General features: G+C 50.1%; 6 protein-coding genes across 6 annotated transcripts; 3 read left to right on the top strand and 3 right to left on the bottom strand.

The window, feature by feature from the left end:
* Nucleotides 1-1,355: 1,355 nt before the first annotated feature.
* Nucleotides 1,356-2,615, bottom strand: T310_4569 (SAM binding motif containing protein; the record flags this gene model as incomplete). Its single annotated transcript, XM_013472546.1, has 1 exon — nucleotides 1,356-2,615. One exon carries the CDS (start codon nucleotides 2,613-2,615, stop codon nucleotides 1,356-1,358), a length of 1,260 nt encoding a protein of 419 aa, XP_013328000.1.
* Nucleotides 2,616-5,226: 2,611 nt separating this feature from the next.
* Nucleotides 5,227-7,471, bottom strand: T310_4568 (uncharacterized protein; the record flags this gene model as incomplete). Its single annotated transcript, XM_013472545.1, has 8 exons — nucleotides 5,227-5,274; nucleotides 5,379-5,402; nucleotides 5,495-5,657; nucleotides 5,741-5,831; nucleotides 5,888-7,033; nucleotides 7,216-7,240; nucleotides 7,284-7,337; nucleotides 7,427-7,471. 8 exons carry the CDS (start codon nucleotides 7,469-7,471, stop codon nucleotides 5,227-5,229), a joined length of 1,596 nt encoding a protein of 531 aa, XP_013327999.1.
* Nucleotides 7,472-9,588: 2,117 nt separating this feature from the next.
* On the top strand, nucleotides 9,589-11,710 carry T310_4567 (Poly(A)-specific ribonuclease; the record flags this gene model as incomplete). The annotated part of the gene is made up of 2 exons (XM_013472544.1): nucleotides 9,589-10,438; nucleotides 10,500-11,710. The coding sequence occupies 2 exons, from the start codon at nucleotides 9,589-9,591 to the stop codon at nucleotides 11,708-11,710; spliced, it is 2,061 nt and encodes a 686-aa protein (XP_013327998.1).
* Nucleotides 11,711-12,685: 975 nt separating this feature from the next.
* Nucleotides 12,686-14,298, top strand: T310_4566 (Lysophospholipase; the record flags this gene model as incomplete). Its single annotated transcript, XM_013472543.1, has 4 exons — nucleotides 12,686-12,754; nucleotides 12,933-12,987; nucleotides 13,199-13,241; nucleotides 13,410-14,298. The coding sequence occupies 4 exons, from the start codon at nucleotides 12,686-12,688 to the stop codon at nucleotides 14,296-14,298; spliced, it is 1,056 nt and encodes a 351-aa protein (XP_013327997.1).
* A 236-nt stretch (nucleotides 14,299-14,534) lies between these two features.
* On the bottom strand, nucleotides 14,535-16,115 carry T310_4565 (TRNA (Adenine-N(1)-)-methyltransferase; the record flags this gene model as incomplete). Its single annotated transcript, XM_013472542.1, has 4 exons — nucleotides 14,535-15,557; nucleotides 15,636-15,706; nucleotides 15,783-15,929; nucleotides 15,992-16,115. The coding sequence occupies 4 exons, from the start codon at nucleotides 16,113-16,115 to the stop codon at nucleotides 14,535-14,537; spliced, it is 1,365 nt and encodes a 454-aa protein (XP_013327996.1).
* Nucleotides 16,116-16,835: 720 nt separating this feature from the next.
* On the top strand, nucleotides 16,836-17,981 carry T310_4564 (Phosphoserine phosphatase; the record flags this gene model as incomplete). Its single annotated transcript, XM_013472541.1, has 6 exons — nucleotides 16,836-16,923; nucleotides 16,989-17,002; nucleotides 17,076-17,152; nucleotides 17,224-17,529; nucleotides 17,599-17,747; nucleotides 17,818-17,981. The coding sequence occupies 6 exons, from the start codon at nucleotides 16,836-16,838 to the stop codon at nucleotides 17,979-17,981; spliced, it is 798 nt and encodes a 265-aa protein (XP_013327995.1).
* Nucleotides 17,982-18,756: the final 775 nt, after the last annotated feature.

The following is an 18,756-nucleotide window of genomic DNA, read 5'->3' as shown; positions in this document are numbered from 1 at the left end:
AACTCCGTCGACAAGTCATCAACATCTATAAAGGTAAAGAAAAGAAAGCCCTTGGAAAAAAAATTACCCCCTCAATTACTAATAATACCTGTTCTTCATGAAAACCCTAAATAATAAGTAAATGCTACTACAGAACTACTCTTCCTCGGCCGCGAATACCCGCTCGGTTACACCTACTTCAGGGACCGCCTGCACCGCGCATTTTCCGGAAAGGCGCATCTTACAGACGACAAGCAGATTGAGGAAGGGATCAAGAGGGCCGAGTTTGTGAAGAAGGGTAAGTTTGATTTTCATCTATCGCGTGAGTGACTGGGTTTTGTTTGAATACTGGGGAGAGTCCAAAAGGTCGTTTCTATCTACGTCGAGCATGATTAATTAAATCGATCGAGACAAGCGAGGATGCTCCCAAACAAAAACAAAATTTGTCCTTTGTCTTTTCTTTTTTCAGACTTCTACCGTTTCTTCTTATCTTATCTTTCTGAAGAAAAGAGGATCGAAGGCTGACCAAGAGGAACTGGAACTCCGTTATTACACCGGTTCCTGACAACAGAGATTGAGACCATGTAAGTCAGCTGCCAACCTACACGACCAACCCTACCTCCTACCTACCTACTATTAGCTCGCCATCAAGAGAGACAAGACAGACAATCCATCGTTTGTCCCTGAAACCAATCAACACAACTGATTCCCTATTGCATTTATTTTTTTATCCCTATGTACTGCATACCAACCAGCATGTAAACGTGCAAGCAAAAAACTTTCCTTTTCATGGCATCATATTATTAAAAAAAAAGGACATGGAAAAAAAAATAAAAGAAACAAAAATAGTTGGGCAATGCTGACAAGAAACCTTGGATTTGGGAAAAACAGGTATTACCTGAAACGATACCGCACACTGAGGAAAAGATACGAGACTCCATAACCATTAACAATGGCAATGACAATAACAATGACATGGGCATCGGGAGAGAGAGATATATATACATCTCTCTCTTTCTCTTCATATTTCTCCTATCATGTCCCTGTACAATAGCAAAAGAAGAAGAGAATGAAAATGAAGAAAAAGGCACGTGTGTATCATTCATATATATAATATGCTAACCGACAGACAGACAAACAGACAGACCAGCCAACCAACCAACCAACCAACCACCAATCATCGAAATCAATTTGGGTATCTTTCAAATATATATATAGAAAGAAAAAAATAAAATAAACAATCGTGGGCTTTTCTTTCCCTTATTTTTTTTGTTTTTATATTTTTCTTTTTCATCATGTCGGTCATTTCTTATTTCTTTGTTTTTCTTTCCTTTTTTTTTCCCTTGATCCTGCTTCAGCTCGCCCTTCGAGCTGAATCACTTCTTTTTCTGCCCCCACCAGGCGCCTATTTCGAGACATTCCCCACTGGCGAGGCCGTTTTTCTGCAGGAAATCGGCCGTCATGCCCGCCCACCACCGGTCCCACTCGTCGCGGCTTTTGCCGCTTGCCTCCATCAGGATCGGCTCCATGGCTTCGATCATCTGGATGACGGTGAGCAATGCGGTGCGGCGTATGGAGAGCTGCTCGGCCGTCAAGGGCTTGCGCGCGTTCTGGTTCTGACCTTCCCGTTCCCATCTTATCTCCCCGAGAGGAATGGCGATTCGTCGGCTGCCGACGCTCTGGAAGCTGTCTGCTTCCGTGGTGAAGGACATGCTGATGGTGGCGCAGGGCATCGGGCTGAGTTTGCGACGCTCAAAGGCGCGCTCCACCCACGTGTTGTAATCCTGCAGGTACTTGTTCTGCGCCTTGGTAAATGGTGTCGCCGGCGAGATTGTGTAGGTCGCCGTGGCATTGGCCTGCCCCTGGTCTTTCTCTGCTAGCCCTGGGGCGGGAGTAGGGTTGGGAAGAAGAGATCTGAAGACATGGTCGGAATCCCACACTTCGAGGATCCCCCCGCGTTTGAGCACGCGCAACGGTTCGCTGAGCAGCTCGGCCTGCTGGGCGGTCGCGGATTGACAGAGTCCCGCGTCCTTGATGAAAACGAAATCAAAGTGCTCGGAAGGAAAAGGGAGGGTGGGTTTGCGGAGGTCATGCCGTTTGAACTGCCAATTCACGCCCCTCTTGCGCAGATCGGGGGCCAGAGGGGTGATATCGACGCCCGTGAACGAGATGTCCGTGTGGCCGTCGCGCGCGAAATATTCATGACATATGCTCGACCACAGCCCCGACCCGCATGCCAGTTCCAGAACCCGCCTGGGCGGGTTCTTCTCGAGCTGAGGCGCACAGAAAGGCGCCCCGAAGACACGGATGAGTGTCATGGTGCGTAGCGTCTGCCGGTGGATTTCGGGGAGGTCGCAGGGCAGCGGATACGGGTTGTCGGGATCCCGCAGGTATGTGCGATCGTTGATCTTGGCGAACGGATGGGTTGTGTAGTCTGTAGCCGAGGACAGCGACGACGAGGAGGCCGCTGTCAGCCCGCCGCTGGTGGCAGAAGCCATGGTCGCAACGGACTGGATGGAGGGGTTCTTTTGGTCGGTATTGTAGGGCGTGCCCAGATGGGACACGGACGGGGGGATGAAGATCCCCATGTTGGAGGTGAGGGATTCACTGGAGGGAGGCGGCATATTGACCTGCATGGTGATATATCGCGCGTGGTGTCGTGGTCGAGGCGGGGGTTGCGGTGGTGGTAGTCGTCGTCCTTATCGCTGATTCGGCTCGTCGCATTCGTTTCATATCTGGGTGGCGTCAGATAGACAGATCGGTGAATTCCATCCTATCTATGGCATCATTCCTCGCAACGCTGGGTTATGCGTGACACAATTCGGATGGCCGATCTGCTCTGAGCCGAATTGGACAGCGGCTGGAGGAGAAAAGAGGACGTGAATGCTCGACTCGTGTCTCTGACAGGCGAGGGAGTGCACTCAGAGTCTGGACTGGCTGGCAGACCTAATAATAATCGGCGTGGGCGATGGCCCCCGTGCGTGCAACGTTCGAGGTCTGCCCACCTCTCCACCCGCGGCCCCTTTTGGCGGGGCGGAAGGCCGACTAAGAGCGACTAAGTTCGACGACGGCTCCCGGGACGAGCGCATGGATTCGGTAGGTGTCTTCCTGGCGAGCCGACCTGGTGCTCCGTCGTCCGGACAGGCCGTGTGGAACGGGTGGAGCTTCCGTTGTCATACGGTTCTTGAATAATGTGTGTTCCGGACTGGGAATCGCAGCAAGTGATAAATAATAAGCTCGCGGCAAGGCGACGTTCAGACCTCCAGGTGTGAGAAATTATCCGCGTGCAGACGGGATCGCGACCCTCCGGATCAAGGAACAAAAAGCGAGTCACATTACCAGTCAATTGATTAATTATGAAGTACGGGATACTCAACTCCTCCTGCCTTCCCACAGTTAAGCGAAGGCACATTACCATACTGCAGTTAATTCGACCTGCAGCAGCAATTTCGATCCGTCAAGCACGTGCTCACGGCCAGAAGCGGAAGCACTCGGGGAGATTCCGCCGAGGCCGGCCACATGCCGGCAGTTGCAGCGCAGTTCATAGTTCGCTATGAGTAAGCGCCCCTGACTCCTGGATCGATGGTGGATAAACGGGCAGAGCAATGTGCATGCATGTAGCTGCATCACTGATTGACGGTGGATACGGTCCCGAATCTTGCAGCGCGTGCCGTCGCACATGGCAGCGGGTATATGCTCCCGTACTTGACCAAATCCCTACTATTATTATAGCAAGGGGGAGGATCCTGGCAGATAGCTAACTTGGCTAGATACCGTTCCAATGGCACGGCACCGCTTGCAGATACCCAGGGAGTCGGGCACAGCAAGTGCAATCACGAATGCTCCCTAAACTGTATTCCAATGGAGGACAGATTACGGATTACGGGGAATATAACATCATCAATGGCTACGCATTGCTTTCAAATCAGCGAAGTATTCCGTAGATTCTGCAGGAATTCATAAGGTTAATAATTGCATCAGCACCGACGGAGCACTCCCTACAGCCTCGTGAGCCTGTGCAGAGTGCGGCATCATACCTGAGTATGGAGTAAGTGGCTGATCTGACGGCTTCGCCATGCGATGCTGCTGCTAATCATACTCCGTGCCATTCGTGCTAGGCACCGCGGAAGTCGGGAGGCGTTCCGTAGTGCCCACTGCCTCCCGTTCATTCCTCCCGTCTACGGACTATTACCAGGGACCAGGGACCAGACTACCGACCTAGTGTCTCCATGCCCAGGAGGGCCAGTGGTAAATCAGGTCCTCTGTACCTGGTACCTGGTAACAACTAACAAGCCTGTCTGCTTCGGTACTGAAAAAAAAAATGGGTCCTGGATTATTATTGCCAACGGAGTATCCGTGCCACTGCCTCCTTCCGGAGCGCTGGCGCTGGCGCACACTAGCAGCGCGCTACCGTTCCCAATTCCTAGGAATGGGGATCACCGGCGTGTGGTTGTCAACGGTCTGGCTTCTTGACTCCTACCCAAGAGTAAGGGACAGTGGACTAGGGAGTCTACTAGGACAGGTGCTGGCCGTGCTGCTGCCGATGGTGGGTACCTACTTCGTACTTTGGCAGGTGGTTGGAGTGTTCGACGTTGATAGCCTGTGCACAGCCTGGACTCTAAGGAGGATAAGGACTCAGGAGGAACTATGTTAGGTTCGGCTAATGGTGAACTTACCAGGCGGAGACCTCTAGTAGGTACGGAGTACGGAGTATGTATGTCGTTATCTATGAGGAGAGGCTGAGGGGGCTACGTTCACATGAAAGGTCAATCTCGAGCGATTCGAGGAGGCGAAGGTATAGGAGAAATTCTACATAGTGAGGCTGTGAGCAGATGCTGATCAAGTTTCAATTCGTCTAGCCTCATCTACTAACCTAAACAGCGTAAACATTTAACCGCAAACCAGCTTTTAAGAATTAACCAGCTCGGGGAAGCTATTGTTTCGAGAGGAATGACGACTATTATTGAGACTTTCTCAGAAGTATGTGCTGTACAAAGTGATCAGAAACTGATGTCCTAACTACTGTAATCAATCAATTGCGGATCACTTCATTGTTGCATGAATGTCATCAGTCAGCACTCCTCGCTGATGTCCGGCGAAAACAGCCAGGAGACTTCCAGTAAAATATCATAACTGAACCTGAGTTGATTTTTTTTTAAGATATCCCACATTTGCCTCAATGTACCATGTATGTATTGTACGTTGAATTTCTGAAAATTCAATCCCTCAGTGCTAAAATTGGAATCTTCAACCGTCCCTTTCTCCGGGAAAAAAAATGGCAGTTTGATTGAAATCCTGCACGATAAGGCATTAGTCTATCAGTTATCATGGAGACATGTCGTCGAATGCTGTCAATGCCCAAGACCAAAGCGATCGCACTCGTAAAGCAGGGCACTTACCCGAGACAATGGTGAGGATGAGATCTTATCAGCCATAAATAGGAAATAGACTTGTTATAATAAGCTCCCTTTTCTCTTATTCTCCTCTCCCATCTTCCTGTTTAGTCTTGTCACACCAGGTGTTCTTGCGATTCGTCAAAGTATTCTGGATAGGAACCTCTCTTACTGAGTATATCGGCTACAACATCTGAGAATTTGTCGTCAGCATAGACATACAAAGTTTCTAACTTCGGGAAATGTCTCCCGAGGACCCTCGCGAGTTCAACCACCTCTGGTGATCTATCAAGCATTAACAGCTATCAGAAAATATTCCTCCTGAAAGGTACACATATAAAAGGCAATATCAAAGACTCTGAACATACCTAGGATGGTAATCGTCACGGCCATCGTAGCCATGGCTAAATGGTGTAAACTTGTCGAGCGCTAATATTCTGAGACGAGGAAACATCGGTGCTGGATTATCTTCATATCGAAAACCGATCCAATACTGCAATGTTGGAGAAAAGGACAGTGCTTGCAAAGGGATTCCAGAATAGCAGCTGACAGAGGGGACTTTGCTGCAATTCTGAGAGTTCGTAGATGACCAAGGTGCGATATCAGCTCTTCAAACTCGTCGTCGGTAAGGTCCAAGTATCCGTCTTCCTGCCAATGCCAAAAAATGTCAAAAATACTAATGGAGAGCTGTTCAAGTTTGACTAGGCTTCTCAGCAACAGAAGCTCGTTCGATGGTAGTCTCCCGTAGAAAGACAGCCTTAAATGCCGTAAATCCGTGAGATGTGACAGCTGCTCCAAGACCCCGAGCCGGTAGAGCCCTAATTTCAAGTCGAGTCTTCTGAGTCTGATAGGATTGACCATTTTGGTTAGGGATGGGACTGCTTCGGCATGTGTAACAATTTTAAGCTTTTGAAGCGCCTTGAAGGGGGTTGGGACTTTTGTCAAGATCTCTTCGATGGTGGCTTTGTATATCCGCACACCGACATCCAGGACTTTGAGATTCTCGTGTCCAGCCAAATGTAGCAAGGTCTCATCGGTTATGAGTCGGTCCATATCGAACATAAACTTCATGCTTTCTAATGACGCACAGCCTTGGAGAAATTCTGAAAACTCTGACGGTGTTATATGCGGCTCTGGCGAGTCGATCACGATTTTTCGTAGGCGCCGGCAGGTCGTTTTCAAGTGATCCAATAGGCTGGAGTCGATATCTCCCTCATAGAACAAGAACTCTTCTAGTGAAGGCTGCAAATACTGCTTCAGTCGGAGAATATTTGCGGTGCGGAAACCCCAAATGGTAACACTCTTCAGGTTTGTCACTTCAAGGTCTTCAATGAGATCATATGGATCATATGAAGCTTTCGACTCGTCGAAGACTAACGAACGAATCTTGGAGGCGTAGAACTGACGGCGATTCTCCGCGGCGCGGGCAAGCTCTCTAGGGGACGCCTGCCGCCATAAAATGGTCGTTCCATGGAGGAACCATTTTCGATTGACCCGAATAGCTGCAGCCAGGGACGGTCGATCTGACTCGAGGTAGCCGAAAATCTCCAAGAGGATCTCTGGGAGCTCCAGTGCGAGATGTGGTTCCCAAGCTTTCTCCATGCTGCAAAGCTCTGCTGGTGTGTGGCTGTGACGATTGCTCAAACGTGGTTCTCGCAAGTCTGCCATGTTGTATGTTTTGAAAGAAAGTGGGCAAGAAAACTCGGCAATGAGTCAGATTGGAACTAGCGCAAAGGTCAAGCTGGCCCAACCAGACTACTAGAACGCTGCAGAGCACCAAAAATCTTCCTTCAGCTGTTATTGCAAGCATTTTGGTCGGTAATTGCCGCCTGAGCTCGTTTACTTTGTTCCCAAATAGGCTTAGCTCTCTATAACCATATTAAGACAAATCTCTACCTGTTGCCTACGTACCTCCTCGGTAGTAGACATCTTCCTTCTAGATAGCTCTGGAACGCATCCGAAAGGCTAGAAAGTGGCTTTTGATGACAGCAGATATCTATTACTCGTGTCATTTAAGTTGCACTCGAATTTCCTAAATGCGGAGGACCCCTTACCCAGAGAGCCCTCCACGGCCCAGCTTCAAGCCTATCAAAGCACATAATGAAGAAAATTGATTACTTAGATTGTGGGGTCTCGAAATATTCCATGCTTTTTTTTAGACATGAAGGAGAGAAATAAGATCCAACTTATCTAGCAGCTACATAGGTTGCTACAATCATATTTGAATGGAACAGTTGTCCAGCCATAATGTCAGAAAATGAGAAAGAGAAGGGGGCCAAATGTCTTCTTCAAGACAAGCATGATAGTTCTGGCTTCGGTCCACTGGTTTGAGGAGAATATAAAATCTTAAATCACAATGGTTTCTTCCCATAGACAACATAGCTGCAAAGCACTTTAGTGTCTGGACAACTCGGCAAAACGATGTACTAGGCAGTCAACTTACCAGTCAAACATGGAGTGAATGGCATGATTCCGCATGTCACTCTGAACTTTGGAAATCTTAGTATTCTTAGTACGACATTCCTCCCGCTATAGCGCAGGAGGTTGTTTACAACTTTGTGAAGACATTTGCTGGGATTTCCCGATCCAGACAGCTGCAGAGACGGTATTTTGTCTAATGCTAGGTACATCGACACGTACCTTGCGATGCTCTGCAGGCATGTACTTAAGGATGCTGATCCATGATACCTCAACGGTCGAAGCCATCGACAAATGACAGGCGCAGGATATATCTGCTACAGTTGATGGCGCAAGGCTTGTACCGTTTCGACACCAACCTCTCTGAAGAAGCTCTAAGCTGGCTAGTAATGTTTTCTATAGCAAAAGAAATTGCTAGGTTCGCTCTAAGAACTAATTTAAGGCTCTGCAATATGATGCAAATGCAAGGTCTCAGGTTGTTAGAGGCAGTTGATAGCTTGAAGGTCATCAGATTAAAGTAGTACTGGCCAATCAGAAGGGCATCTGCGGTTCCCCTGGTTATGGTACTTTTCCTTAATAAGCAGAAATCTGCCAAATGCCCCGACCGCCACTCTGAAGAATAGCTTAGGGAGGTCTTTTATCACAAGGCTAACGATAGCAATAATAACAATAATAGGAACTGAGTACACAGAATGCTGTCATTTGGGTCTATACGTAGGAAGATATATGGAGTAGACCTACTACCGGTTGTTGTCCTACCAGCAGACCTTTGATGCGGACTAGATTGCGCGAAATTTCAGAGTTTATTGGACGGGCGGGGGAACTAAGACTAAGGCTTTGACATGAGAATAGAATGGATGTCTTGTTGATTGACACAGAACCTGAATAAGACCATTCATTGTTGCATGAATGACACCTGAGGAGTCAGGCATGCATTTCGCGCCAAGCCTTCCGCTGTTGGCTAGGGCCTCTTGGCTTTAGCCACACTGGCTGGCCAATCACATGCCTATCTGGTGCAGGCCTTTCAGCACGTGACCTGGTACAACTCCCGCTTTCGATGCAAACCACTTTGCAACATCACCGCTGGAGAGTCATCAGAGCACAGCGCCCGTGCCAGCAACGCTTCTGCAGGACAATTGTCACACAGATTCAGCCTCTCCCTTTTGGGCCCAATCTATATTGCTGTGAAACCTCTGCTTGACCTGTGGTTAACATCAGCCTTCTGTCGTCCATTTCTTGCCCTCTGCCTTGCTATCTTCCGGTGTCGGCGCCCACTGTTGCGAAACGCTGCTCCCACCAGACGATTGACCAGCTGCAAGTGGAACAACAGAGAGGAGGAAGCGAAAGTTCGGCCAGGGCCGCATGAGACGGGCGTGATTTCGGAGCGTCCACGACACAGGCTTCCGTGTGAAGGGAGGTTCCGCCCCAGGGCCCCATGTTGAAGAGAAGGAGAGAACGTGTGCGACCTCTTATTCCTGCTGCGACCTGCAACCCCTCGACCAATCTCGGATCCGCTTGTTCGACATCTCGCGACTCTCCAACGTTTCCCTCCACGGGGCACCACCTACGGTCTCGTCTGCCACGTTAAATGGCAGATGGTACCTATCGGTTCCAGCAGCCTGGGGCCGGGCAGTTCTATTTTCAAGCGCAATCACAGCAACACGTTCAGAACGCTCACCAACGACACTTCGTCCGGAACGGAACCGACTCGCCTGGACGAGTGAAATACAATAACGACACCCCTTCTCCTTCTCGATCTCCTCCTCTCATCTCAGGCGCCGCGCTTAATCCCTACGCAATGTACAGTCAGGGCCACCAAGGCCAACACGCCATGATGAATGGCGGTCAGGCCCACCAGCGATTTATGATGCAGATGCCGAAATTCCAGCACCAGAATCACCACCCGCACCCTGCCCAGCAGCACCATAATCCGCATGCGAACCAGGCCTCTCATACCATGAATCACAACTTCTCTGCGGGGGCTCTGACCAGTTCCACTCCCCACTTCACGCCGAGCCACTTACAGAATGGGACGCCGGCGACCGTCGAAGAAGAACTTGATGGGTCGATGAACGAGCATTGGCAACAGCAGCTTCAACTGGCGGCCGAGTCAAGGCAGGCGAATTCTCCTCACTATTACGCCCGGACGGTCGCGCAACAGAGCAAAGGCATTCAGATCGCACCGAGCCAAGCAGACACACAGGAAGGTAGTGGCGATAATCGGGGCGATGCGTCCGGTTCCAAGGAGAATCCCAGACAAGGCTGGACCGCTCTTGATTTCGGCGGTCAGGGGTTGCGTGCCCTCTCCCCCGCGCTCTTCAATTACCAATTCCTGACCAAGCTATACCTCAACCACAATAAACTAAAAACACTACCTCCTGCCATTGGACAATTACGGAATCTCAATCACTTGGATCTGTCAGGAAACGAAATCAGCGAACTTCCGGAGGAGATTGGCATGCTTACCAATCTGCGCAAGCTTTACCTGTTCGATAACAGCCTACATACCCTGCCGTACGAGATGGGCTATCTTTATCGTCTAGAAACTCTTGGCATCGAAGGCAACCCGCTTAACGAGGTCTTAAAGTCTCAGATCATGAAGGAGGGCACCAAGGCATTGATCAAATATTTAAAGGAAGAGATGCCTGGTAGGTCCACTTTCCCCCTTGCAACGTGTGCGCAATGAGCTTTTAACTAACTTGACGTCAGTCCATTTGCCGCCGGCCGACCGAGACTGGATCGTCCTTGATGAGACCTCCAATTCTTCCAATGGACCCGTCGACAAGTTTACTGCTCTCTCGTACAACACCCTCTGTGATCAATCGGCCTCTCCATCGCATTATGGTTATGTGCCGTCTCGCGTTCTGTCCTGGGAATTCCGGCGAGACCTCATCCTCAGCGAAATCCGGAGCCATGATGCGGACATTGTCTGTCTTCAGGAGATTGACCAAGGAAACTACAATGAGTTCTTCCGAGAACAGCTGGCGTATAATGACTACAAGGGTGTGTATTGGCCCAGAGGTCGGGCAATGGGCATGAATGAAGAGGAAGCCAAGACCGTGGACGGCTGTGCGACCTTCTTCAAAGGGAGCAAGTTCATTCTGCTCGACAAGCAGATGATCAATTTCGGTCAAACAGCCGTTCGAAGGCCGGACGCCAAGGGCCAGGATGATATCTACAACCGTCTGTGGCAAAAGGATCACATTGCGGTCGTGGTCTTCTTGGAGAATCGGATGACTGGCACGCGGCTGATTGTCGTGAACTGCCACCTTTACTGGGACCCGGCCTACAAGGACGTTAAGTTGATCCAGACCGCCATTTTGATGGAAGAGATCACCAAGCTTGCTGAGGGTTATGCCAAATATCCACCTCTTACCGACAAAACGGCGTTCCGCTTCTCAGAGCCGGAAGGTGGCTCCCAAGAGAACACGACCCCCGTGGAGCCTGCACCGTCCGCCGAGTATTCCAGTGGTGATCAGATCCCTCTGATCATCTGTGGTGACATCAATTCGGCACCTGGTTCTGCCGCGTATAACCTGATTGCGCACGGTGGGCTGACGGAAGAACATCCGGATCTCGAAAAGCGAATGTATGGTAATCTTAGTCGCGTCGGCATGTCACACCCGTTCAAACTCAAGTCCGCGTACGGCGCCATCGGGGAGCTGCCATTCACCAACTATACGCCGGACTTTAAGTCGATCCTTGATTACATCTGGTACTCGACGAATGTGCTCAACGTCACGGGTCTGCTTGGGGAGGTTGACAAGGAATATTTAAAGAAGGTGCCGGGATTTCCAAACTTTCATTTTCCTAGTGATCATCTCGCATTGATGGCGGAGTTTTCAGTCAAGGGGAAAAAGGGTAAGGTTGTGGAAGCGGATTTTGGGCCGCAACGGGAGTCACGGGACAAGTCGAATTGATGGATGGAAACGGAGCATGTTAAATATTATGAGGACTGGTGTTTTTGTTTCAGACCGGTTTTCTCCTCGCTATCTCGGAATTTTTTCGCGGGTTCTTATGTCTTCTCTTTTTTCTGCGTCCTGTTAAGTAGTATTGTGTTTGCCCGTGTGATGAGTTGTTGCCTGTGAGCATCTGTTTCTTTCGCGTCTTATCTTTTTTTGGAAACTTAAGTCAACGGCGTGGCACTCTTTTTTTTCCCCCTTCCACTCTTTGTATCCTTGTTCTGTCAGTCATCAGGTGCGTGGTATTTGATCTTCCATTTCCCCCTCTTGTCTCCTCGGGGACGTCGCCCAGACGACCTATTGAGCGACGTAGAGGCGTGCGGTGTTCAGGTGAAGCTTTCAGGACTTGGAGGGGCTCATTCATCTGTTCTGGGTTCGGTCGAAGACAAGGGAATTGCTCTCTCCATTGCGGTGAAAAGGGCTTTTCGATAACTTTGTACCTTTCTCTCTAGTTTTGCTTGCCTCCTGAGAGCTACCTAGGTAGTCCTGCCCTGATTTAAAATCAAGACAGGCTTCTTACTTCACCATTGATTGTGCAGACATTGAGCCTGAAGTAGACCTGCCATATGATGAATATCTGCCTGCATCTAGGTAATATCTCCATCAAAGAGTTGCACTGAATTCGTATAGTGTGAAGAATTGCGGGGCGAACAGCTTCTGTTGTGATTTCGACGATGCAACCCTCCCCGCAATCACATGGCTGCCGCATGCCGCATCCTGCATCTACTGTTATTTATAGCCGTTTAGAAGCTCGAAAGCCGACTGCAGCTCCGAAACAACGACAACCGCGTCCCGGCGTCAATTGATTGCATTTCTACCAAATATCCCCAGTAGTGAACTTCCATTACTTTGTGAAATCTCAATTGAATCTGACTGTACTTTTTTTTCTCTTCTAGCCCAATTCGCAGCTTCAATAGAAACACAATACCCGTCATGGTTACCACCGAGGAAGGCACACATACTGTTTTTGACGGGACAAAACTCTACACCAAGACTTGGAAGGTCTGTAATGCGCATATATACACGTTCATCGGAGACTTTCCAGAAGTTTTATGCAGCTCCTGTGAATTCTTGCTATTCTCACATTGTCCCTCATTGACCAATTCCTTCGCCAAGCCTACATCGCCCCCTGCTGATGGATCGATCTGGAGACTTTTTGGCTCACTGGCAGTTGAAACAGTCTGACACTTCCCCGCGAGCTATTGTGGCGTTTGTCCATGGGTTCAGTGATCATTGTATGTGATTTTCTGATTCTCTCTCGTTTGCGACGTGATGCCCTTAAGTGTATTTTCATGTGATACGTTTTCTGGAGTCCTCCCTGCCTCAGGCCTTGTTTCCATTTCAACCGAAGAGCAGAAATAATCGCTCATCGATGTCTTCTTCAGAAATAAAACTAATTGGATGGGATGGTGAATGCAGGCAATGCCTACTATGACTTCTTTCCAGCTTTGGCGTCGCATGGCATTGAGGTCAGGGCTTTCGATCAACGGTATGTAATAACGACTGTCATACATATCTCGAGTCTCTCTGCTGGAGTCATGTGTCTTCTGGGGATTTTCCAGATTAAAAGAAAACCATCCATTTATACATTCCCGACAATGGCCAGTGCTATTCAAATGATTATCATACTCACGTCTTTGATCTGAATGTTCTGCAGAGGCTGGGGTCGCAGTGTTACCACACCGAAACAACGCGGTCTGACGGGTCCAACGTCTCTGGTTCTCTCTGACATACACTCCTTCTTGCTAAGTCTGGTGCCGCTCACGAAAACTGCATCGCCATCATCGCCAATCCCTCTTTTTCTCATGGGCCATAGTATGGGCGGCGGTGAGGTCCTGCATTATGTCCTGAACCCAGCTTCCCCATACCATAAACAGTTCTCATCGCCCAACCGAGGACAAGATACCGTTACCCTCAAGGGGGTCCTCGCGTTCTCACCGTTCGTCGCGCTTCATCCTTCCTCTCGACCACTGGGAATTACCGTCGTGCTGGGAAGGCTGGCAGGGAAGCTGCTGCCGCGTTTCCATCTGCGCAACCAACTCGACCCGAAGTTTCTGTGTCGGGACGAAAAGGTATGCGCTGATTACGTTGCTGATCCTCTCTGTCACGAGACAGGCACATTGGAAGGATTGGCGGGGTTATTGGATCGGGCAGCGTGGCTGGAAAAGCTGCCTGCGTCGTCGTCCTCGCCCTCCTACGCTGCTGCAGAAGAGGCAGTCCCACCGATCTGGATCGGGCACGGAACTGATGATCGAATTACGAGTTTCGATGCCACAAAGCGTTTTGTGGATGTTCTGAGTGCCCGGGACAAAACTTTCAAGGTCTACGAGGGTGCATATCACAAACTGCACGCGGAACCGTACAATGTGAAGGAACAGCTTGTCAAGGACATTTCGGACTGGATTTTGGAACGGAGCGGTACTCTTGTTTCCTCGACATCTGTGGATGAGAATGCCGCAGTTTCGAATACGGTGGATTCCTCGGCCACAGAGGATCAAACCCAAGAAGTTGATAACAGTACCCAAAATGACAAAGCAAAACTGTGATGATACCCAGTCCTTTTCAACGAGGTTGGTATTTGGACATGTAAATGAGGCGACTATATCTCACATTGATTTTGTCTATTCTTGGTGAAATCTATTGCAGCCCAACCCATGACATTGTGATATTGTACATGAAGGATATTCGATCTATGCGAAGTGTGCATATAATACAGGAGATGTCTATATACAAATTGGGTATCCTTTTTCATTTCTTCCAACTGACAGAGATTTTTTTTTGGTTAGCTCTTATCTTCAATTCTTCTCCATATACCGACGAATCCACCACCGACGATCCTCAGTCCGACTTTGGGTCGGCAGACCAGGACGCTGTTATCGTCCTTTGCTGTCGTTTCTTCAGGGCTGGATGTCGCATCTTCCGTTTCGCTGCCGGTCTCCTGCGGCAGCCCTTCGTCTGATGATGTTGGTGGTGATTGGGAGGATTCACTCGATGTGTTGGAGTCCCAAGAAGTTGGGTCGGCACGAGACTTTTTTACCGCCATTCGCACATCCCACAAGCGGCCGCTGCTGAGTCCTGTCCCCAGCTCGACGGCCCGCTCCAGGATAAAGGGCAACCTCTGTTGACGGATGAGTTGAACGCATTCGCCAATCTGCGTGATGCTGGGCATGAAGACAGCTAGGATGCCGTCCCGTCGCAAGACGGGCGCCACATGGGGAATGCGCAGATGAGCAGAGGGCATGTCCAGGATGGCATAGGATAGAAATGGCTCGACAGCTGGGCCTTTTCGACCAGACAGCAACCCACTGAACACCCCCGTGGCATTTTGGCGTTGTTGTATCTGGTCTGCGATCCAATCCTCGACGTGTCCAACATGGAAATCAACATTCCCAGCGTAGATGCCGCGCCGGAAGCCGCGTACAATCTTCTCCGCGTGGGCGGAGAACTTGGCCGATACATCCACCGTATGGATCACTGCCCTGCGCTGTGCACGCCACGCGTCCCATTGTTGTTGTATTGGATCGTCGCCATGGCCTTCAGACTCCTTCTCAATGGCCTTTTCCTCGTCCTTAGCATCCGGTCGTATTGTCCGGTTTCGCAAAGCACGAACTTGAGATCTCTCCGGTATAGGTGGAGGGTTAGAATTGGCGGCGTGGATGGCTCGGGCGAGGTGCAGAGTCAGGGAACCATGGCCAGTACCAGCTTCGAGGATCTCTAGGGGCGGTTGGTCAGCCTCGCCTTCGGTCGGATGTGTGACATGAATGTCAAGGAGGGAGACGATCAAGTTGGCATCTGCTGCGTAAATCTACTGGCCGCACGTCAACATTTGCTCGATTTCGACATCTGCAGAAAACCATGAAAAACTCGGAGACGAAGCGCGTACCGGAGTGACCAGACGGGGCGTGTAGAGGATATATTCTTCGAGCGTGGGAAGGCTGAGCCGGTACTCTGGTCCTGAAGGTCCAGTCCACAGTCAGTCTCCACACAGAGTCGCCCTAGACGCATGAACGGGAAATTTGTGGAAACAAACCCTTGTGCGCTTTCACCAGATCCCTCACCCGCTTCCCAATGATGTCGTCATGCTGGAGAACTCCGCGGCGGACCTCCGTCCGCTCCCCCTTGGTAAGAGGCTTGGACAAGAGCGGATGCTTGCCATGGATGATGACTCTGTCGCCCTCTGGTAGGCAGCAGAGTTAGTACAGATATCATCTGCGAGAATACGCTTTCGAAGGTAAATACCTCTGAAGACGGAGAAGTTTGTGTCGATGGAGCGTGGGTACGACTTCGGAAGGGCTGCCGTCGGCGTTGACGGAGTCGATCCCAATCCTAGGACGCGTGACAAAGATCGGAGCAGGCGAGCCATTCCATGGAGGTGCGAGAGGATACTTGATGGCGACCTCCTCCGGCGGCAATTGAGCTTGTCTGTGAAGTTTTGCGGTCTTGGTAAAGCAAGAATTGTATACGATAGTTGATTTAGGCGCGTATGTGAGTGAAGCTTTTTTTTTTGGTAAGGTACGGAGCAAGCCCTGACCCGGAGCTGCGGTTAGGCTTGCACTGATTGCCCTGATTCACGGGCCGATTCCGGGACTCGAAAGATTAATCGCCCCTCGGGGGACTCCGCACGGCAAGCCCCAGCCCGGGCATTGCAAACCCAGCCCTGAGATTGAATATCATTGCTCTGTTGGTCAAATTCCTTCTCAATTACTAATGCATGCAACCTGGATGGACCCCTGCTAGACAATGGTTGAATACTCTTTACTTGCAAGAAAATTCCTCCCCGTCGATTGCTGCTTGTCGGGGGATTCCCTCGCTATGGCACAATAACCATGGCGACGCGCTGCCGCTTTGCTTCACCGGCCTGCCGCCGGCAAGGGTCCCCGCGCCAACTCCGAGATTGCCCCTCCATTGTTCAGATTCGCCGGGGGGAGATTCCCCAGGATCGGACCATGGTCCTCCGTGGAACTCTTTTTTTCCCTCTTCTATCACCCCAGGCAATCGACTCACTCACTAGCGCTCCTTTATATCCTCGTGTTCTCGCTGCGATTCTCTCTCTGCGCTCGTCACGCTGCACGCAACATTCAAGATGGGGTCCACCGAACTTCCTTATATCAGAACCAAGCCGAAGATCATCTTCTTCACTGACTTCGATGGCACCATTACCCTGAAAGACAGTGCGTCATTCCCCCTCCATTGCATCTCCTTGATTGCAGATTAGACCGCTAATTGTCCCTCGCAGGCAATGACTTCTTGGTACGTCTCTGCGACAGGTACCTGTGAAGACCTTCGCTTCGGCAAGCGCCTTGCTGACAATCGTTAACGACAGACGGACAACCTGGGTTATGGACAAGAGAAGCGCAGACAGGGCAATCGGGATGTGCTCGAAGGGAGAGCAAGTTTTCGGTACGCCTGGGCTCTTCCTCGTTTCGGACCTGTTTTCTTCACGTTCGGTGGATTGACGAGGTTCGGCGCAGGGATGCTTTCCGCGACATGCTGGACAGTGTCAAGACGCCTTTCAACGAGTGTATCAGGGTGCTGCAGGAGAACATGAAGCTGGACCCTTACTTTGTGGAGTTTTACAACTGGGCCAAGGAGAACAACGTGCCCATCGTGGTCTTGTCCTCGGGCATGAAACCCATCATCAGCGCCCTCTTTGAGACGCTACTGGGACACAAGCCTGACCCGAGCCACCTCGCCATTGTTTCCAACGACGTCGAGAGCCGGGATGGCAAGGATATCAACACCGAAGGCGGCTGGCAGATCAAATACCATGATGACAGGTAATTCCTCGCCCACACGCGCGCCCGCATTTTCAAACAGTCCGGGTTTTGCTAACAGCAGATGCGCAGCCATTTCGGTCACGACAAGTCGCTTGAGATCAAGCCCTATGCAGCCTTGCCCGACGGTGAGCGCCCGATTCTGCTGTACGCCGGAGACGGAGTGTCCGATTTGTCCGCCGCGAGGGAGACGGATCTCCTGTTTGCGAAGAAAGGCCACGGTAAGCACCAGTACCAAACTCCAGCCCTTCCCCGTCTCGGCTCATCCTGCTGACAATGACGGCAACCTAGACCTCGTCACCTACTGCGAGCGGGAAAAAGTGCCATTTACCGTCTTTGAAGACTGGTCGACGATCTTGGCGACCACCAAGGATATCTACAGCGGGAAGGTGACCGTACAGAAGGTTGCCGAGGACGCGCTGGAAAAGCTTCACCAGGGAGCGAACAAGCTTTAAACGAACGGCTATTACCAATACAACGCGGATAGACGATACGCTGCGGTCGCATACGGCAATAGATGGACCACCAGCAGCATAGAGCATTCCAATTCCCTTTTCCGTTTTATGATCTGGTTATTTGGGTGTCAAGCCACGTTTAGAGAGACTAGACAAGATGATAGATATCTTACGCGCTCGTGTACTGACTGGACAGAATGTGTACTCCTAGAGATAATGTACATAATGGGAAATGAAGATACAAATGCCATGAAATCCTTCTTTAGGTATATATTTAGGTTATAGGTCAACTTGTTAATAAATCTGTCTACACTACATCCATTCTCGAGACACATGACCTATTGAATAGATCTGCATAAAGAAATAGAATAGATTCATTGTCAGCTGGGGTCATGTCGCCAACCATCTAGGTAATTAGGTCCTATGGCTTACATCCTCGGCATAAAGTCGGACAAAGTGAGGGTTTGACCAGATGATATAAAGAAGTCAGGTAATGTGACCGCTGAATTAAGAGTATTTCAAAGACTCGCCGAAACCTGACCCTGTGTGTAACCTCGGCGGAGAAGTTGCAAGGCAAGTTTCAGTCAAAGAACAACTCGTCTGAACCTGACCTCCTACAGGAATACACAACCTGACCGAAGCTAAGCTCTTGCGCAATTCTCGGCGGACAGATTGCAAGGTAGCTTATCAAACCAAATCATCTCTGAACTCATGAGTAAGCGTGATCTCGGCGGACAAAATGCTGAGCAGGTTATCTGACCAAGGCACACAAACG

The sequence above is a fragment of the Rasamsonia emersonii genome, assembly GCF_000968595.1.
Source record: "Rasamsonia emersonii CBS 393.64 chromosome Unknown ctg1118621760132, whole genome shotgun sequence".
In the NCBI taxonomy this organism is placed as follows: domain Eukaryota; kingdom Fungi; phylum Ascomycota; class Eurotiomycetes; order Eurotiales; family Trichocomaceae; genus Rasamsonia; species Rasamsonia emersonii.
This window is presented reverse-complemented; position numbering and strand designations above follow the sequence as displayed.